This window comes from Psammomys obesus, unplaced genomic scaffold (assembly GCF_907164565.1).
Source record: "Psammomys obesus unplaced genomic scaffold, mPsaObe1.curated_primary_1811, whole genome shotgun sequence".
In the NCBI taxonomy this organism is placed as follows: Eukaryota; Metazoa; Chordata; class Mammalia; order Rodentia; family Muridae; genus Psammomys; species Psammomys obesus.
The window spans coordinates 957,554-972,867 of NW_026587032.1; the positions used below are offsets into that span (position 1 = coordinate 957,554).

Here is a 15,314-nt window from a genome sequence, read left to right on the forward strand (position 1 = left end):
ACACACACACACACACACACACACACACACACACACACACACACACAAATCTTACCTTTAAACTAGAGGTAGTACCAATTAGGAAAGGGTCCCGAAGGAACATTTAGCAGTCTCAGCGATACCTGTGTTTCTGAAGCGCAGCCATGAAGTCCATCAAGTCCAAGTAGACTGCCTTCAGTTCTCCCTTCGTCCAGCTTGGTCAGCCCGTCCTTGCATCAGAATCTTTCAGATAAAGTCGTAGCTTATTTTCCTGTACTGTACTTGTGTATTTCTTCCACATTTTTATTTCTTGACTTTCTTGGTGCGAGGGTATGGCATTAATGTATGTGTGTGTGTGTATGTATGTATGTGCGTGTTGGAGGCAGAGGTGGGGTGGGATGGGGTGTTGGCATGCCGTCGTGGAGGCCAGAGGGAACCTAGGGTCCCCTCTGTTACCGCCATGTCTTTTGTTTCAATTGGATTGTTTGCTTTCTTCACTTTTGAACTTTGAGAGTTCTTTATTTTAGGCACACATCCCTTGTTGGGTATGGGACTTGCAGATAGTTTCTCTGCATTGTAGCTTGTCTTTCTATCTTCTGAGGCTCATTGGCAGAGCAATAGTTTTGTCTTTTGAAGAATAGCATTTGTACATCTTGTTTTTTTTTTTTTTTTTTTTTTTATTTTGAGAATTTTTTGCGCAGCAGTTTTTTTTTTTTTTGAAGAATAGCATTTTTTCTTTTTTTTTTTTTTTTTTTTTTTTGGTAAGATTTAAGAACTTTTCCAGCTCCAGATTTTATAGATTTTTCGCCTTTGTATTTTTCTTTTAATATTTTGTATTTTACCTGACTTAGGCTTAATGTTTGTGCAAGGTGTGAAACCTGGGTTCACCTGGCTTGGTGGTGTGTTTGGACTTACACTGATGGACTTTAAACACCATGCCACGCATGCAGCCTAGAACAAGCAGCAGCAACTCCCCCGCAGTCTCTCCCTCAAGTCTGGGTTGGGGGTTGAACCCAGGAGCCTCACCAGCGGGGTCCGTTTTTGCTCTGTTGCCGGTGTAGAGAACTTGAGAAGGCTTTAGAGGAGGCAGGATTTATTGCCCATTGTTTCAGGGGTGTCTGTCCATGCCCTGCGTCACGTAGGTGGTGTGTCATGTAGGAGGTGTGTCCTGTAGGAGGCATATATGTGTGGCAGAGGAGGCTACTTCTCTGAGGCAGACGAATGAGCAGAGTTCTGGTGGTTCCTGGAAGTTCTCTTCCAGTGATCATTTTTCTGAGAGAAGGTAGACAATGTCAGTGGTTTTCACCAGGTGAAAAGTGGGGGTGTCAGAAAAGGGGTTGGAAGTTTGAGGAGGCTTCAGGGAAGGGAAGGGAAATGGACTAGGAAATTGCAGCATAACCACTAAGTGTGTAGGAGCTGCCACATTGAATTTCGGATGAAATGAAAACAGTGGGATGGCTGTGTTTCCCGCTGTGGGCAGCTGATGAGGCACTTGGGGATAAAGAGTTTGATTTAGCCTTTGCCAATCGAGTGAGATAGTGTGTGAGCGGGAAGGCCATTGGGCATCACTGCAAGAGGGATTAGAGTGGTTGGCCACATCGTTGAACTCTGATAAAGAGAGGAGAGTGTATCGGCAGGATTTGGTGGTGGCTGACAAGGGCTGAAAAAGTGAGGATGGGAGTAAGTCTTAACAGATTGAGAAGACCAGCACATGAATCAGAAAGCGAGGCCAGCATACCGGGCAGATGGGTTCGTGGGAGAGTTGAGCAGTGGAGTAGGTGGCTGCTGTGGTAGGGTGGGCTGACTCAGCTGGAGAGAGGTCATGGGTTTTGAAATCTGGATAGGAGGTCATCTCTGGATGAGAGCCCTGCAGTTAGGAGCTAAAGCCTTAGAGGAGGAGCTGGCGACAGGGGAGATGTGTGTCCCCAGACCAGTGGCCCTTGTTGAGAAGAGTGGAAACTAGTGTGTGGTGGAGGGCTGTGCTGCTCCTTCAGTCTGTTCAGCGGTGTGGAGGAGAAACCAGGTCTGGAGGGAAAGGGCTGCAGGGCCGGCGTGTTTAGAAAGGAGTCGCATTTTTGTTCCATCAACAGAGAAGCATGGGAAGAGATCTGGAGGGCCCGGCAGAGGGTTTCTTGGTAGTGGTTCCTGCCCTTCCCAGCTCAGGTTTTTTAGAGACTATCCCAAAAGTTAGCTAGGGAAGACTGATTGTTTGTTTTGGAGGCAGGGTGTCCTCAAACTAGCTGTGTAGACTGAGGATGACCTTGAACTCTAGAGCCTCCGGCCTCCACTGCTCCAGTGGTGACATTTACAGTGTGTGTTGCTGTGCCTGGCTCTAATTTACTGTCTTTTAATACTTATTTATTTTCTACTACTAGGGATCAAACCTAGTATCCCACATATACTAGGCTGCGTCCCCAATCCAATTTTTGTTGTTGTTGTTAGAAATTACTTTTCTAGGAGACTTCTGCCCAAGACCCTCTCCTTTATGTATGCAAAGTAATTGTCAACTGTGCTATCTAAATGAGCGTGTATATGAAGAGCTGTTGCCTGTGCGTGGGCATATTTGTGAAGGCCTGTGGCCGGTTTTTATAGACTGAGGGTTTAGATCACACATGACAGGCTTTTATAGGCAACAGGTGTCCCTACAGTTCTTCAGTAGAGTTCCATTCAGGTACAGATTAGAAACCCTGTTCAGTTCCAGCAGCTTTCCTCTGTGGGCTGTATCCCCATCGACTCTTCCTGCTGGGCGGAGTTAGTTCTGTAAACAGTCTTAGCTGTACTTGAGCAAGCTTCGCTGAGGAGGTAGAGGCACAGGCTAGAAGATTGTGCAAGCATTTGGCGTCATTTTTCATCCAGAGTCTGCTTTCCCAATCTTCAAAATATGTTGTTGTCACTTAGGTTTCAAGTTCTAGTTTCTGGTTCTTGCCCCTTAGAATTTTGGTGTTTTAAAATTTTTATTTATTTTTAAAGAGTATTCAGGTATCACATAGAAATGCTGGCTACAGCTGGTTTGTAATTTTGTATACTGGTTATATGCTGGAAACAAAGTTTTAGAGTAAAAGCCTGGGTTTTGGCTGCCCCCACAAACTAGGCTCTGCTACCTATCCTCAATATTCAAATTAGAGTCAAGGAATGATGAAAAGCAGAGAATAAATGTGGCCATACTGGGGAGAGAAAGAATCTGAGAAGGGGGTTTAGTGGCTGCTAATCGCCCTGTTTTCAGGAGATCCTGACTCTAAGCACGGGCCAGGGAGGATTGGGCATCAGTGAGCATCCTGGTCAGGGTGTGATCTGGGACTCTTGTCTCTAGTTTGGTTCTGCAAGGTGATCAGAAGTTCCTGTTGCTGGAGGAGACGTGGTGGTTCTCAGGGGATGTACTCCTGTGCCAGGGTGCCCCTCTCCCCGATGGATAAGATAGCTGTTCTTCTCCTTGGAGGGTCTGCTCTGTAGAATCAGGGTGCCTGCGGGTTTAGGACAGCAGCGTATTTCTCTGCCTGCAGGCTTGAAGGGAGATGACCCCAACTAGGCAGACGCCTCCTTGACTAAGCAGACACTTCCTTGAGTACTTAACATACCAACACGCAGAGGGAATCAGGGCACAGACAAGATGAAGGCTTTTAGCCTGTACTTGGTCATTTCCTGGGCTCCAGTTGAGGTTTCAGTAAATTTTTTTTTTTTTTTTTTTAGCAAAGTCAAGTTTGTTCTCTCTCTGTCTCTTTCTTGTGTTTTTGTTTTTCATGACAGGGTTTCCCTGTGTAGCTGTCCTGAACTCGATTTGTAGACCAGGCTGGCCTCGAACTCACAGCAATCACCTTCCGCTGCCTGGGCGCGTGCCACTGTGCACGGCTGCAAAGGCAGTTTCTAAAAGTGTATGTTTTATGGTGTAGTTGCAGACCGATTTGACCCAGGATTATTCTGTTCCCTTTCTGCTGGGGCGTGAGGTGGAGTCTGGACAAGGCTGGCTGAGGCCTGGTCTTTGGTAAAGGGAAACAGTAGAGGTGGGATGGGGTCTTTGTGGCATTTGCCTGACCTGAAAACTGGTGCTTGCTTATTGAGTGTGCTCTATTCAAGTTGTTACTGAGTAAAGAAATTATTACCTGATATTAACAGGCCAAGAAGAAATGTAACTGATCGTTAGCCATTGAGACTTAACTAGATCTAAGAGAAAGCTACAGGAATTTATTATGCTGAAGAGAAATGTTTAATGAAAAATTCAGTAAATATGGTTTTCTCTTAGAGAAAAGCAATGTTGGTGCTTTTGTTTTTCAGCTAAAGCAGAGAATACTCCACAAAGTGTTGCTGTTTCTCCTAAAGCTGAGCTGACACCTGGAAACCACACTGAAAAGCCTGTATTCAATCTCAGCACCACCCTTCCTCCCCCAGCCAGTACAGAGAAAAGTGGAGGCACCTCTGCAGCGCCCACCCCCTCCGCTGCTCCTTCTGTGTCCCAGGACGAGGCTGACAGCCATGAAGACCCCAGCATGGAGGAGGAGGACCTCCTGGCACTCAACAGCTCCCCGTCCACAGCCAAAGACACTCTGGACAATGGTGACTATGGAGAGCCAGACTACGACTGGACCACCAACCCCCGGGACGAGGAGCCTGAGGGTAACATAAACATAGAGTTAAACAAAGAGAGCAGGCGCTTGAGGGAGTTTGAGGACTCGGTGAAGGTCGTGAAGCTGCAGCCCCCAAACAGAGAAGACAGCCATTTCTTTTTTCATCTCCTTATTTTTTCTTTCTGCGCAGCTGTTGTGTATGTTACCTATCACAACAAAAGGAAGGTAAGTCGGCATCTTAGTCCTTTCTGCAATGGGAGTGTCTCACTTGTGTCTGCATACATTTTTTAAGTCAGGTTTAAAGTGCCGACAAAATGTTGACATTTCTGATGAAGTTACGAGTCTGGTACATTAGACAGATCAGGAATAATGCTGCATGTGCTTCTAGGAAACTACTTGAATTTTTTCATAATGAATGAGACCAAAGTCCAGCAAGTTACTTATTTTTCAGACAGGGTTTCCCTGTGTAGCCCTGGCTGTACTGGAACTCACTCTGTAGACCAGACTGGCTTGAACTCACAGAGACCCACCTGTTGCTGCCTCCGAGGTGCTGGGGTCAGAGGTGGGAGCCCTCACACCTGGCTTGCATTTCTTAATTTGATAATGACACCTCCTTGGGAATACTTGTGGAAAAAGAATATTAGCTTAATTTATTATGCATTGACTTAATGGTCTGCCAGTAACACTACTTTCTGGTTTATACAAGGATTGGCTGAGGATGTGGGTGTGTGGGTAGAGTCCCCTTGTAGTGCACATGAAGCCCAGGGTTCTCTTCCCAGCACCATGTAAAGCTGAGCATGGTCACATTTCTGTAACACATTCTGAATCACATTTCAGGTGGATTCAGGAGGGTCGGAGATTCAGGGTTACTAGAGTCAGGGTAGCTTGGGATGTATATTCAAGACCCTGCCTCAAAAAACCAAACAAATAAACCAAAACAAACAAACAAAAAAAGTGTAGCCAGGTGTGGTGGGGTGTGCTTGTAATCTTGTCACTTGGGAGGTAGAGCCAGCCTAGACTATGTGAAACTGTGTCTCAAAAATAAACAGACAGCTCGGGCTAGGAAACACAGCGTCATGGTTAAGAGCACTAGCTGATTTTGCAGAGGGCTGCCTTGCAATTCCTAGGACCCACATGGTGGTTCATAACCTGTAACTCTAGTTCCAGGGGATCTGGTTACAAACGATCCCCCCCCCCCCCAACATGTTTAACGTAGAGAATTTAGAAATCTCAAGACTTTAGGAAAAAAGGAAATTTACACGGCTCCTCAGAGTACTGAATTATGTTTTCGTTTATTCCTGGTCCACAAACATATATATGTATATATACATGCTGTAATTTTTAAACGAATGCTATCTCATGTAAAACTTTGGATTTTGCTATGAAATTTTATTTAAATTGTGGGTGTAGGGCACATACCACAGTGTGTCGGTCAGAGGACAACTTTGTGGGGTTGTTTCTCGTGTTTTTCTGGGTTCTGGAAATTGAACTTGGGTCATTATGCTTGTGTAAGAAGCCGTCCCAGCGGCCCAGCATCTTACTTCTTATTGCTTTGGTTTTGATTGTATGTGTCTGTGTGGGCCTGTGTCTGTGAGTTCAGGGCCAGCGGAGGCTGGAGAGGGAGTTAGAGCTGTTGTGAGGTGCTGAGGTGGGTGCTGGGTCCTCTCGGCCCTCTGCCAAAGCAGTACCTACTTAACTTCTGAGCCGCTTTTCCAGCCCCAATAACTTGTGCTGTGCTGAACAAATTATGCACATTACCCAGCGTATTCTCCCCCCTCCATTTTTTCTTTTACTTCTGGGATTATAATATAATTATATCATTTCCTGCCTCCAAATCCTTCCATGTACCCACCCCTCCTTGCTCTTTCAAATTCACGGCCTCTTTTTTTCCATTAATTGTTCTTATGTGTTTATATGTTCTTAAATATGAATATATATTCTTAGATATAACCTGCTCAGTTTGCGTAATGTGACTTATGTGTATGCTTGACCTTTTAGTGTTATAGATAGCCAATTGTCATGCTATTCCCTGATGTAGAGTGTTACCCAGCAGTCAGCATTCCTTAGTTGCCTGTATTTCTCTGTGTAGGGTTGAGGTCTCATGAGCCCCCCTCCCCCGGCCACTGTGGCACTATACTGTATTTGAAAATGTGCTTTAATGCCTGTGTACTTGATTGTGCTCTATTCTGGACAGTTAGACGATTCCATGTTTTGGCCCAGAGCTAGCACAGTGATGACCATTCCTGTTAGCTTCCTGAGCTACTGGGCGGCTGTCACTTCATGGGGCTGAGTAGCTGAGCCTTTCTGAATTCTGAAGGGTGCTCAGGCATGCTCTTGAGGACTTAGTTCCTATAGCACATCTTGTCATTTAAGCTGCCTTCCTTCTTTGAGGCCTTAGTTTTCTTACCTGAGAAAGGACGAGGTGGACCAGGTAATTTCAGAATGTCTTCCAGCTTCAAGTGTCGGTGAGCCAGTGACAAGGCAGCAGGCAGACCACCAGGCTTACTTGTTAAATGCCACTCAGGCGTGTGGGAGGGCTCTCCTCCCCTCGCCCACTCAGAAGCACTGTGCAGCCTTGTTGACAAGCTCCAGAAGAGTGCTGGCTTTGCCAATACTAGCTTTTATGTCCCAACTAAACAATATCCTGCGCTTGTCATAGAATTTACTTGTTACCAGTTAAGTTTTCTCTCCGGCTTGTCTAATTGTTTTGTTTTATTTCAGATTTTCCTCCTAGTTCAAAGCAGGAAGTGGCGTGATGGCTTGTGTTCCAAAACTGTGGAGTATCATCGTCTGGACCAGAACGTGAACGAGGCCATGCCTTCTCTGAAGATCACCAATGATTATATTTTCTAAAGCGCTGTGATTGGAGTTTGCTTATTATGTCATTTTATTTGCTTGACTTTTATAGGATGTGCAGATGTTTGCCACAGGCAAGCGGTCCTTAACTGAGAGGGCGCTCTCTTTTGCCTTGGTGCTTTGGGAACTAAATGTCACAAACAATGAGTATATAATTTTTTTTATCTGTTCTTTAGATCTAGATTCAATCAGGTATCTGTAATGTGAGTTAAACATTACCTTATATTTTTGGGTAGTTGTTATTTTCCATTTATCGTGCCTCTGGCAGCAGTGCCCCCTTTGAAAAACCCCAAACCAGAGCTAAAGTCTCACGGGACACAGCACTGCTGTTTTTCATCACTTGCTGCCATCCAAATGCTGTTTTCCCTCTTTCTTTTATTCTGTTTCTACTTTTTGCGATAAAGTCTCACTCAGCAGCGTCGGCTGGCCTGGAACTATTGGTCCTCTTGCCGTGGCTTCTCAGTGGTGTTATATAGGTGTGGCTGCTCACCCACATCTAGATACCATCTTCTTCAAACGTTTTTTGTGTGGTCCCAAACTTTATTGTACAGGGACACTGCGATAAAATGCTTTGCTTTGAAATAACACTTGGCCTCTCTTGGAAAGCTGCGCTGAAAGGCGGTGAGGTGGGCGCACTTGGTGAGGGCTCTTGCTGCCTTGCCTCGAAGCCCGAGTTCGATCCCCAGGACATGCATGGTAGAAAGAAAGAGTGAACTCTTGCAGGTTGTCCTCTGACCTCCACACGTGTGCCATGGCATTCGTGTACCTACACGCACATGCTCATACACACAGCAAATGCGGGTGGTAACACCCCCCTTCCACTTTGGATGTTTTAGGCACTTGAAACACATGTATGATAATGTGGCTGCTGCTTCGCCAGTCACGGTAGGCTTGTTTAGGAATTCTGGCAAAAGAGGCTGAAGTTCCCAGTGAGCACTGACACGTTAGGTAGATACCAGCTTTCGGTTTGGATTACTGACTGAGGTTTAGGGTAGAGAATATTTAACCCACGAGCAGGCACTTTTAGTCACCATTTGATTTTAGCACGAGTGAGTTCCAAGGGTTCAGATGATGAGCAGAATTTAAAGCTTAGATCAGAGCTTTTTCACTTTGTTTCTTGCTGCACAGTAAGTTTGAAGGCGTGCACGCAGAGGGGAGAGCTCTGACCAGATCCGAGTATCACTGAGGCCATTATCACTTAACTGATCGTGTGTCTCAGTCCTGCCTGCAGTTCAAGCGGTAATCTGAAAAAAGTTTACACACAGATCTGTGCAACAGTGACCTTCGCACTCCCTGCCGTGTTTTATCGTGTTGCTTCTTCCCCACAGCCCCCTCCCTCAGCAACTGGGATTATTTACTGCATTTTATGTTAGCCTGTTTTTTAGAGTTGATCAGAGTGTAAATGTGTGATTTGAACAATGGTTAACTACCAGGCCTCATTACAACTTTGCAGAAAGCATAGTCTTTACTGCGTGCTCAGCAAAGCCCTGGGGAGCCAGCGGGCCGAGCCAGCAGCCACGGTCCCCGTGTGGACACGAGAGCAACAGTGCTGTCCTCCCCCTTCAGGGACAGCTGACTGTCCGAAGGGAGGGCAGCATAGTGAAATATACCTGAACAGTTTTATTGCAGTAGTTTTTTTCATATCTGAAATTGTATTATTTAATATTTTGAATAAGATTTTAAGAAATAAATGGTAAACATAAATCTGTGCTTTTGCCAGTGTGTTCACTGCAGTGCTGACTTTGGATGGGTCCAGGGGGCCTGTGCTGGGAGGAAGTGAACTCCCCCCCCCCCCCCCCGTTGTTCCTAGGCCTGCTCCCTTACCCTCTAATTTCTCCCTTAGGTCCAGTTTGTTTCTGTGCCCACATCTGCCAACTCTAGCAAACTAGAATGGCAAGAAAAGGAGGCTTGTAAGTGATCACCAGGCCTTGGTTTGTTGAGTGTGAAGCTGCCCAAACCTGGGAGACCTGGGCTTTTGGAGGACCTCCTGGTGGTGTTCACTGCTGAAGGCGCTGCCTTCGAGTGGCTTCTGACTTTGGCAATTACCAGGTGACACATAAGTGGAAGATGCTGCGGAGGCTTGACTCGCACTGTCACTGCTTGGCGAGGAACCTGCCTTCCACATTTTAGCCTACAGCCCTGATGGGCGAGGGACCCGCCTTCCACATTTGGATCTTGTAGCACTAATGGATCCAAGTGGGCGTGATCTGCTCCCTTCCAGACTGGCCTTCCCGAACCTCTGCCCAGGGTTGGCACTACTTAGCTCTCCGTTAGCTTAAGAGGCCTGTGTTAAAGCTTGCCAAGCGGGTAGGAACGGCATTTGTGAATATGTGCAGGCCTGGCTTGGCTGTTGTATGTCTTAGATTTTGAGACTGGATCTTGCCATGTATGACCAGCCCTGACTGGCCTGGGGTTCTTTGGGATGAGGGACTGATCATATGGATTGTCTCACAGACTTGAGTTTGGGACAGGACAGCTGTTACTTCCCTCCACTTCCAACCCAGCTGTTCCCACATCCCTTTAAGCTTTTCCATAAAGTGTCTGAGGAATTAGGAGCAAGGCAGCTCCTCCCAGGATCATACGGTTGGCATCTTAGTCTACCACAGCTGCACACACAGGGCACACCTCTCCACTGGGTAGGTAGAACCAGCCTGCAGAGGGGCAACTGTTACAGTCCTGTGGGAAGGTAAAGCATGCACCGGGGATGGAGGAGCCTCAGTGATACTTGAATCTCGTCAGAGTTCTCCCCTTTTCGTGCATGTGTGCGTGTGTGTGTGTGTGTGTGTGTGTATGCTGAGGAGGCTGCTCTTTGGTTTTTCAGCTTGCTTTGTTGCTGGAGCATCTTGTACCCTTCTGGTGGCCTAACTGGGGGAGTCCCCATCAGATATGCAGCATAGCAGTCTTTAACTTGGGCTCCATTCACTTTTAACTTTCCCTTAGGAGGGGAAGTTGTCCAGATAGACACTGGAATTGGAGTGGGGGCTGTTCCGATGGGGCTCGGCAGCCTTCCGTGGTGGCTAACTGCTGTCTGTGTCGCTGAGATCTGGTTTGAGGCAAGGAACAGTTTCTACGCCAAATGCTCCTGTAACCCTTAAAGAGCCCAGACACGTTTGCCACCTGCTATCAGTGACCTTTTAAAGCCCCCCCCCCCCCCGCTCACAGCTCTATCTGTTGCCCTAATATGGCAGTTCTCAACCACTTTGGGGGTAAAACGACCTGTTTACAGGGATCACCTAAAACATTCACATTATGTAATAGTGAATTAGTTAGAAAGTAGCAATGGAAATAATTTTAGGGTTGGGGTCACCCTAACACAAGGAACTGTATTATAGCTATTAGAAAGGTTGAGAACCACCGCTTACATACCTTTGTAGTGAGACCTAGTCCTGTTCTCTGTAGAGAACTCTGGGGACACTGTGTTCTGCTAACTTCTGTCCTGTCCCAACACCCTTCTCTCGGGACTTTTTGTGCCACTGCCTGGTGCCTAGGTGGAGAGCACTGACACCTGAGACTCCCTAGGGAGGTAGCACCCTTGGGTGGGAGCTGCTGTGTGCCCTGGAGTCACAGGCCTGGATTAGATTCCCTCACATCCTCCAGCCTGAGTCTCCATTCGCAGTCTCGGGGAGACTCAAACACATCTCATGTCTGTTTCTTGGGAGGAAGAGATATCTTAAGGGCTGGCTTAAATGTTCCATCCTTGCTGGAGCCGAGGGAGTCCTGGTCCATGCTGCTCTTAGCTTGTCTGCTGGGAATTCAGACCGAGGAAGGAAGGGAGGAAAAGGAGGAGTGTTGTTTAAAGCCAGCACTGGGTGATCTTGAGTTGTCTCTCAGCCTCCTGCTTTGTGAGATGGGTAAGTGAGTAGTTCAGAGACTGCTGTGAAGAGTAAATGGATTAATCTTTCCAAAGGGATATTGTAGATGGAGAAATTTCTTACCATGTCATTGGCTACAGAAGCGGCAGCACAAGTCTTGGATCCACCACAGTTCCCTGGGGAACTGTACAGGAACGGCCTACAGTCCTGGGGCAGCCTTCCAGCTCCCAGGAGCTCCTCTGAGGCGCACAGCTGGTCAGGGTTAAGTTTGTGCTGAGCCTTCCAGGCATGTGTGGTCCTGCTGGGTGATGACAGGTTTTCTAGAGCTTTCCAATCTCATTCTTCTCCATCCTTGTCCTTGTCCTGAAACAAGGCCAGGGGGCCAAGGGCAGGGGGGATGGGGAGGCGGACACACACACACACACACACACACACACACACACACACACACACAGTAAGACAAACAGAGACTGACTTTAGGCTGTACAGCATGCCTGCCCTCTCCTCGGGGAGTGAGGGCTGAGCCAGCGTTGCTCTCGGATGCACACATCTGCCACTACTTGGGGAGAGGTATTTGTCCAGCTCAGCGTTCTTTAGTCGCCTGTAGCTCTTTGTTTAGGCTTGAGGCCCCATAAGATCTTCCCATTCCACGTTGGCATGTCTATTCGTGAATCCTTGTTCGGGTCATGTTTAGGCAGCCATGTTGATGAAGAGTCTCAAGTGTAGCTTCTCTGACATTTCTAGGAGGTGCAACCTGAGAGCAAACTTCCTGTTCTTCTGGCTCTTACAGCCTTTCTGCCCTGTCTTAGGGGTTCATTGCTGTGAAGAGACACTGTGACCACAGCAACTTTTATGAAGGGGAATGTGCCCCTTTCCCACAATCATCATTGAGCCTTAGGTACAGGACTTGTGTTGTAGATGCTTCAGTTGTATTCAGCCCTAGGGAATCTGAGACCCTCGTTGGGCACCACACAGTCACTTGTCCTCTGCATTTTGATCTGTGGTAGCTTTTCTGTAATGGTTTCCTTCTGTTGCTAGGAGGTGTTTCTTAAAAGAGAGTGGGATGGGTATTTCTGTGGTTATAAGGATAAACATCTAGAATGTAGTTAGGCATTACGCTGGTTTAAGAAATCCATTTTCTTATCTTCTGAGCCATCTTCCAGCCCCCTTTCCGCTCTTTTGTATAGTTCCTTGTGAAGTGGCCTATGGAAGTTTCCAGTTATCATTACAGAGCTGTCTAGTTCCTGTAAGTCTGTGGGCCAGTTTGCTTCATACGTTCTGAGACTCTTTTGTTTGGTTTACATCTGTTTATAGTGGTTATGTCCTTATTTTTAATGTTTGACATACTTTAATTGTTAGGGCAGAATTAAGTTCAAATAAATGGAGAAAGTGGCTTGTAGAAAGAGGATGCAAGGCGGGGATGCAGAGATGGCTCACTGTCTGCTCTTCTGGGTTCAGTCCCCAGCAACCCACAGGGCTGACAAGAGTCCGTGTAACTCCAGGTCCGGGAGATCAGATGCCCTCCGCTGGCCTCCACCAGCACTGCATAGAGCACAGACATGCATGTAGGCATAACACCCATACACATAAAATAAAAATATTAGTTAAAAAAGAAAGGATGTAAGACTTCTAATGCTGCTAACATATGAGGATACTCAACTTGCAGCTTATGGGGAAAGAGATGGCTGGGGAGGCGGCTCAGGAGGTAAGAGTGGTTGCTGTCAAGTCTGCCAACTTGAGTTTGATCCCCAAGACCTGCACGGTGGAAGAACTAACTCCCTAAAGCTATCCTGTGACCTCCAACACACATGCCACGGCATGTATTCCTCTTCATACATACATGTCTTCAGTATACGATAAGCACAGTAGAAAGTAAAGCGACAGTGGAACGCAGGTGTCTTCCACTGGGGTAGGAGAGACAGCTCAGCAGGGAAGAGTGCCTAATGCTTTTGCAGGTGGAGCCCAGCATCCACCTGGCTGCTCACAGCTGTCAGGAACTCCAGCCCCAGGGACCCCCATGCCCTCATCTGAACCCTGCAGGCACCTGTGCCCACACAGGCAGACACACTTAGTTAAAAATAGTACAGGTAGTTAGGATGAATGGGCCTGGGAAGATGCTCAGTGGTTAAGCGCACTGCCTTCTCTTTCAGGGGACTCAGGTTCGAGTCTCAGCGCCCCCATGGCAGCTCACAAGCTTCTGTAGCTCTAATTCCAGGGGATCCAAACCCTCTTTTGGCCTCTGTGGGAACCAGCGTGCGTGTGCTAAAAACATGGAGGCAAACACTTGTACGCACAAAATAGTAAGTTAAAACATCTTTAAAAAGGGTTTACAAGGTTTGTGGCATATGACAAATTCTAGTATGTTGGAGGCTGAGGCAGGAGGATTGAGAATTCAAGGCTAGCTTGGGCCTTACCCTCCCTCTGTCCCTCCCTCCATCTCTCCCTCTGTCCCTCTGTACCTCCCTTTCTCTCTTTCTCAATTTGTTTTATTGAGACAAAAAAAAAAAGGTTTATTTTTGTTTCCTTAGATTTATTTTATTTTGTGTGTTTGTATATGTGGACAGCAGAAGACAAATTTTCTGAGTCACCTTCTTTCCTTCATATGGGTCCCAGGGATTGAACTCAGAACACCAGGCCTTTGGGACCGCAGTTACAGGCATTTGTGGGCCATCCGATGTATGGGCTGGGAACCGAACTTCTCTGGAAGTGCTTTTAGCCCTGAGCATAGGATCTGGCTATGCAGTCCCGCCTGGCTGTCTTTCTGCTCACCAGGTAGCCCAGGCTGACGTTCACCTGAGAGCAATCTTTCTGCCTCAGCCCCTCAAGTGCTGGGATTTATAGACGTGTGTCACCACAAGCAGCTCCTTTGGTACTTCAGTCATGGCGTTGTCTTCAGTCTCCCGAGTCTCTGATGAGAACCCGGCCGTGGTCTTGCAGGGACCCCTTGCGTGTGATGATTTGCTTTGCCTCTTCAAGGTCCTTTGAGGTGATAATTTCTTTAAACACCCAGTTATGTTATGTGAATTTGTTTCTGTTTTGATCCCAGATGTGGGATATGGGGCTGCTTCGGATTGTCCACAGCAGCTGACTACAATGTGTCTCGTGCTCTGGCAGGGCTGTGATTTGTGCCAGCTGCAATAGTTTAATTCTGGGAATTCTAGAGAGGGCATGAATGCCAGAGTTTGGAGAGGGGCTGGGGGGTGGGGCTCTAAAGAAGGCGGCTATTGCTTTGCCATGTTGCTCCTGGTTGCTGTTGTCTGCAGTTTGACAAGAAGAAGTTGGAGATAACCTGACTACGAAGATTTGGACTTGCCCCAAGGAATCAGCCCACCCTAATGAGCTGTAAGTAGTGTAAAGAGACCGACACCTCCTTTCCTCTCTAACCTTCTTTCTCTCCTACTTAGTGTTGGGGGGTTGGAAGAGATTAGGGTGCATAAGAATTGGAAAGGAGGTAGAGGTATAAGACCCCAATAAAGTAGCGTAAAACAAATAAATATGTACCAGGTGGTGGTGGTAGTGGTATACACCTTTGATCTGAGCACTCGGGAGGCAGAGTCAGGCAGATCTCTGTGAGTTCAAGGCCAGCCTGGTCTACAGAGTGAGTTCCAAGAGAGGGGAGAAACCTGGTCTCAGAAAATCAAAAAACCAAAAGAAAAAAAAGTCAAGAGTCCTTGGATTTTCATACTTTGGTTCTAGTAGGTCATGGTGAGGACCTCCTGAGTTCATCTTACTTGGACTTTGGTGAGCTGCTGACTTGATTTGTGGGTTCATGGTTTAAATTTTCTTTCGTTGTTGTTGCTTTTAAGAACGGGTCTCTCTATGTAGCCCTGACTATTCTGGAAATTGCTATGTAGACAGGTTGAACTCAGACTCACAGAGATCTTCCTGCCTCTGCCTCCTGAGAACTGAGATAAAAGACCCAGCCGGTTCACACTCTCAGTTTAGAGAGGGAACCTATTGGTCATTCTTCAAATATTCCTTCTCTCCCCTTTGCCTCTCTGGTTCTGGGGCTTCCATAATGCCTATATCAGAGTGCTTGTTCATGTCCCTCATGGGTCCTGTAAGCTCTGTTTATTTTTTATTTCTACTTTATTTGTTCTTTTTTTTT

General features: G+C 46.9%; 1 protein-coding gene across 2 annotated transcripts in view; it reads left to right on the plus strand.

The window, feature by feature from the left end:
* CUNH5orf15 (chromosome unknown C5orf15 homolog) overlaps positions 1–9,098 on the plus strand; it is a 10,640-nt gene extending 1,542 nt beyond the window's left edge. Inside the window, exons 2-4 of one of the 2 annotated variants that reach the window (XM_055602867.1) lie at positions 4,249–4,587; positions 4,729–4,763; positions 7,260–9,098. In XM_055602867.1, coding sequence (XP_055458842.1) covers positions 4,249–4,587; positions 4,729–4,763; positions 7,260–7,391 — 506 coding nt within the window. In that variant the 3' untranslated portion in view covers positions 7,392–9,098. Of the gene's footprint in view, positions 1–4,248; positions 4,764–7,259 lie in introns of both variants that reach the window. The other variant, XM_055602866.1, reaches the window with a different exon arrangement.
* Positions 9,099–15,314: the final 6,216 nt, after the last annotated feature.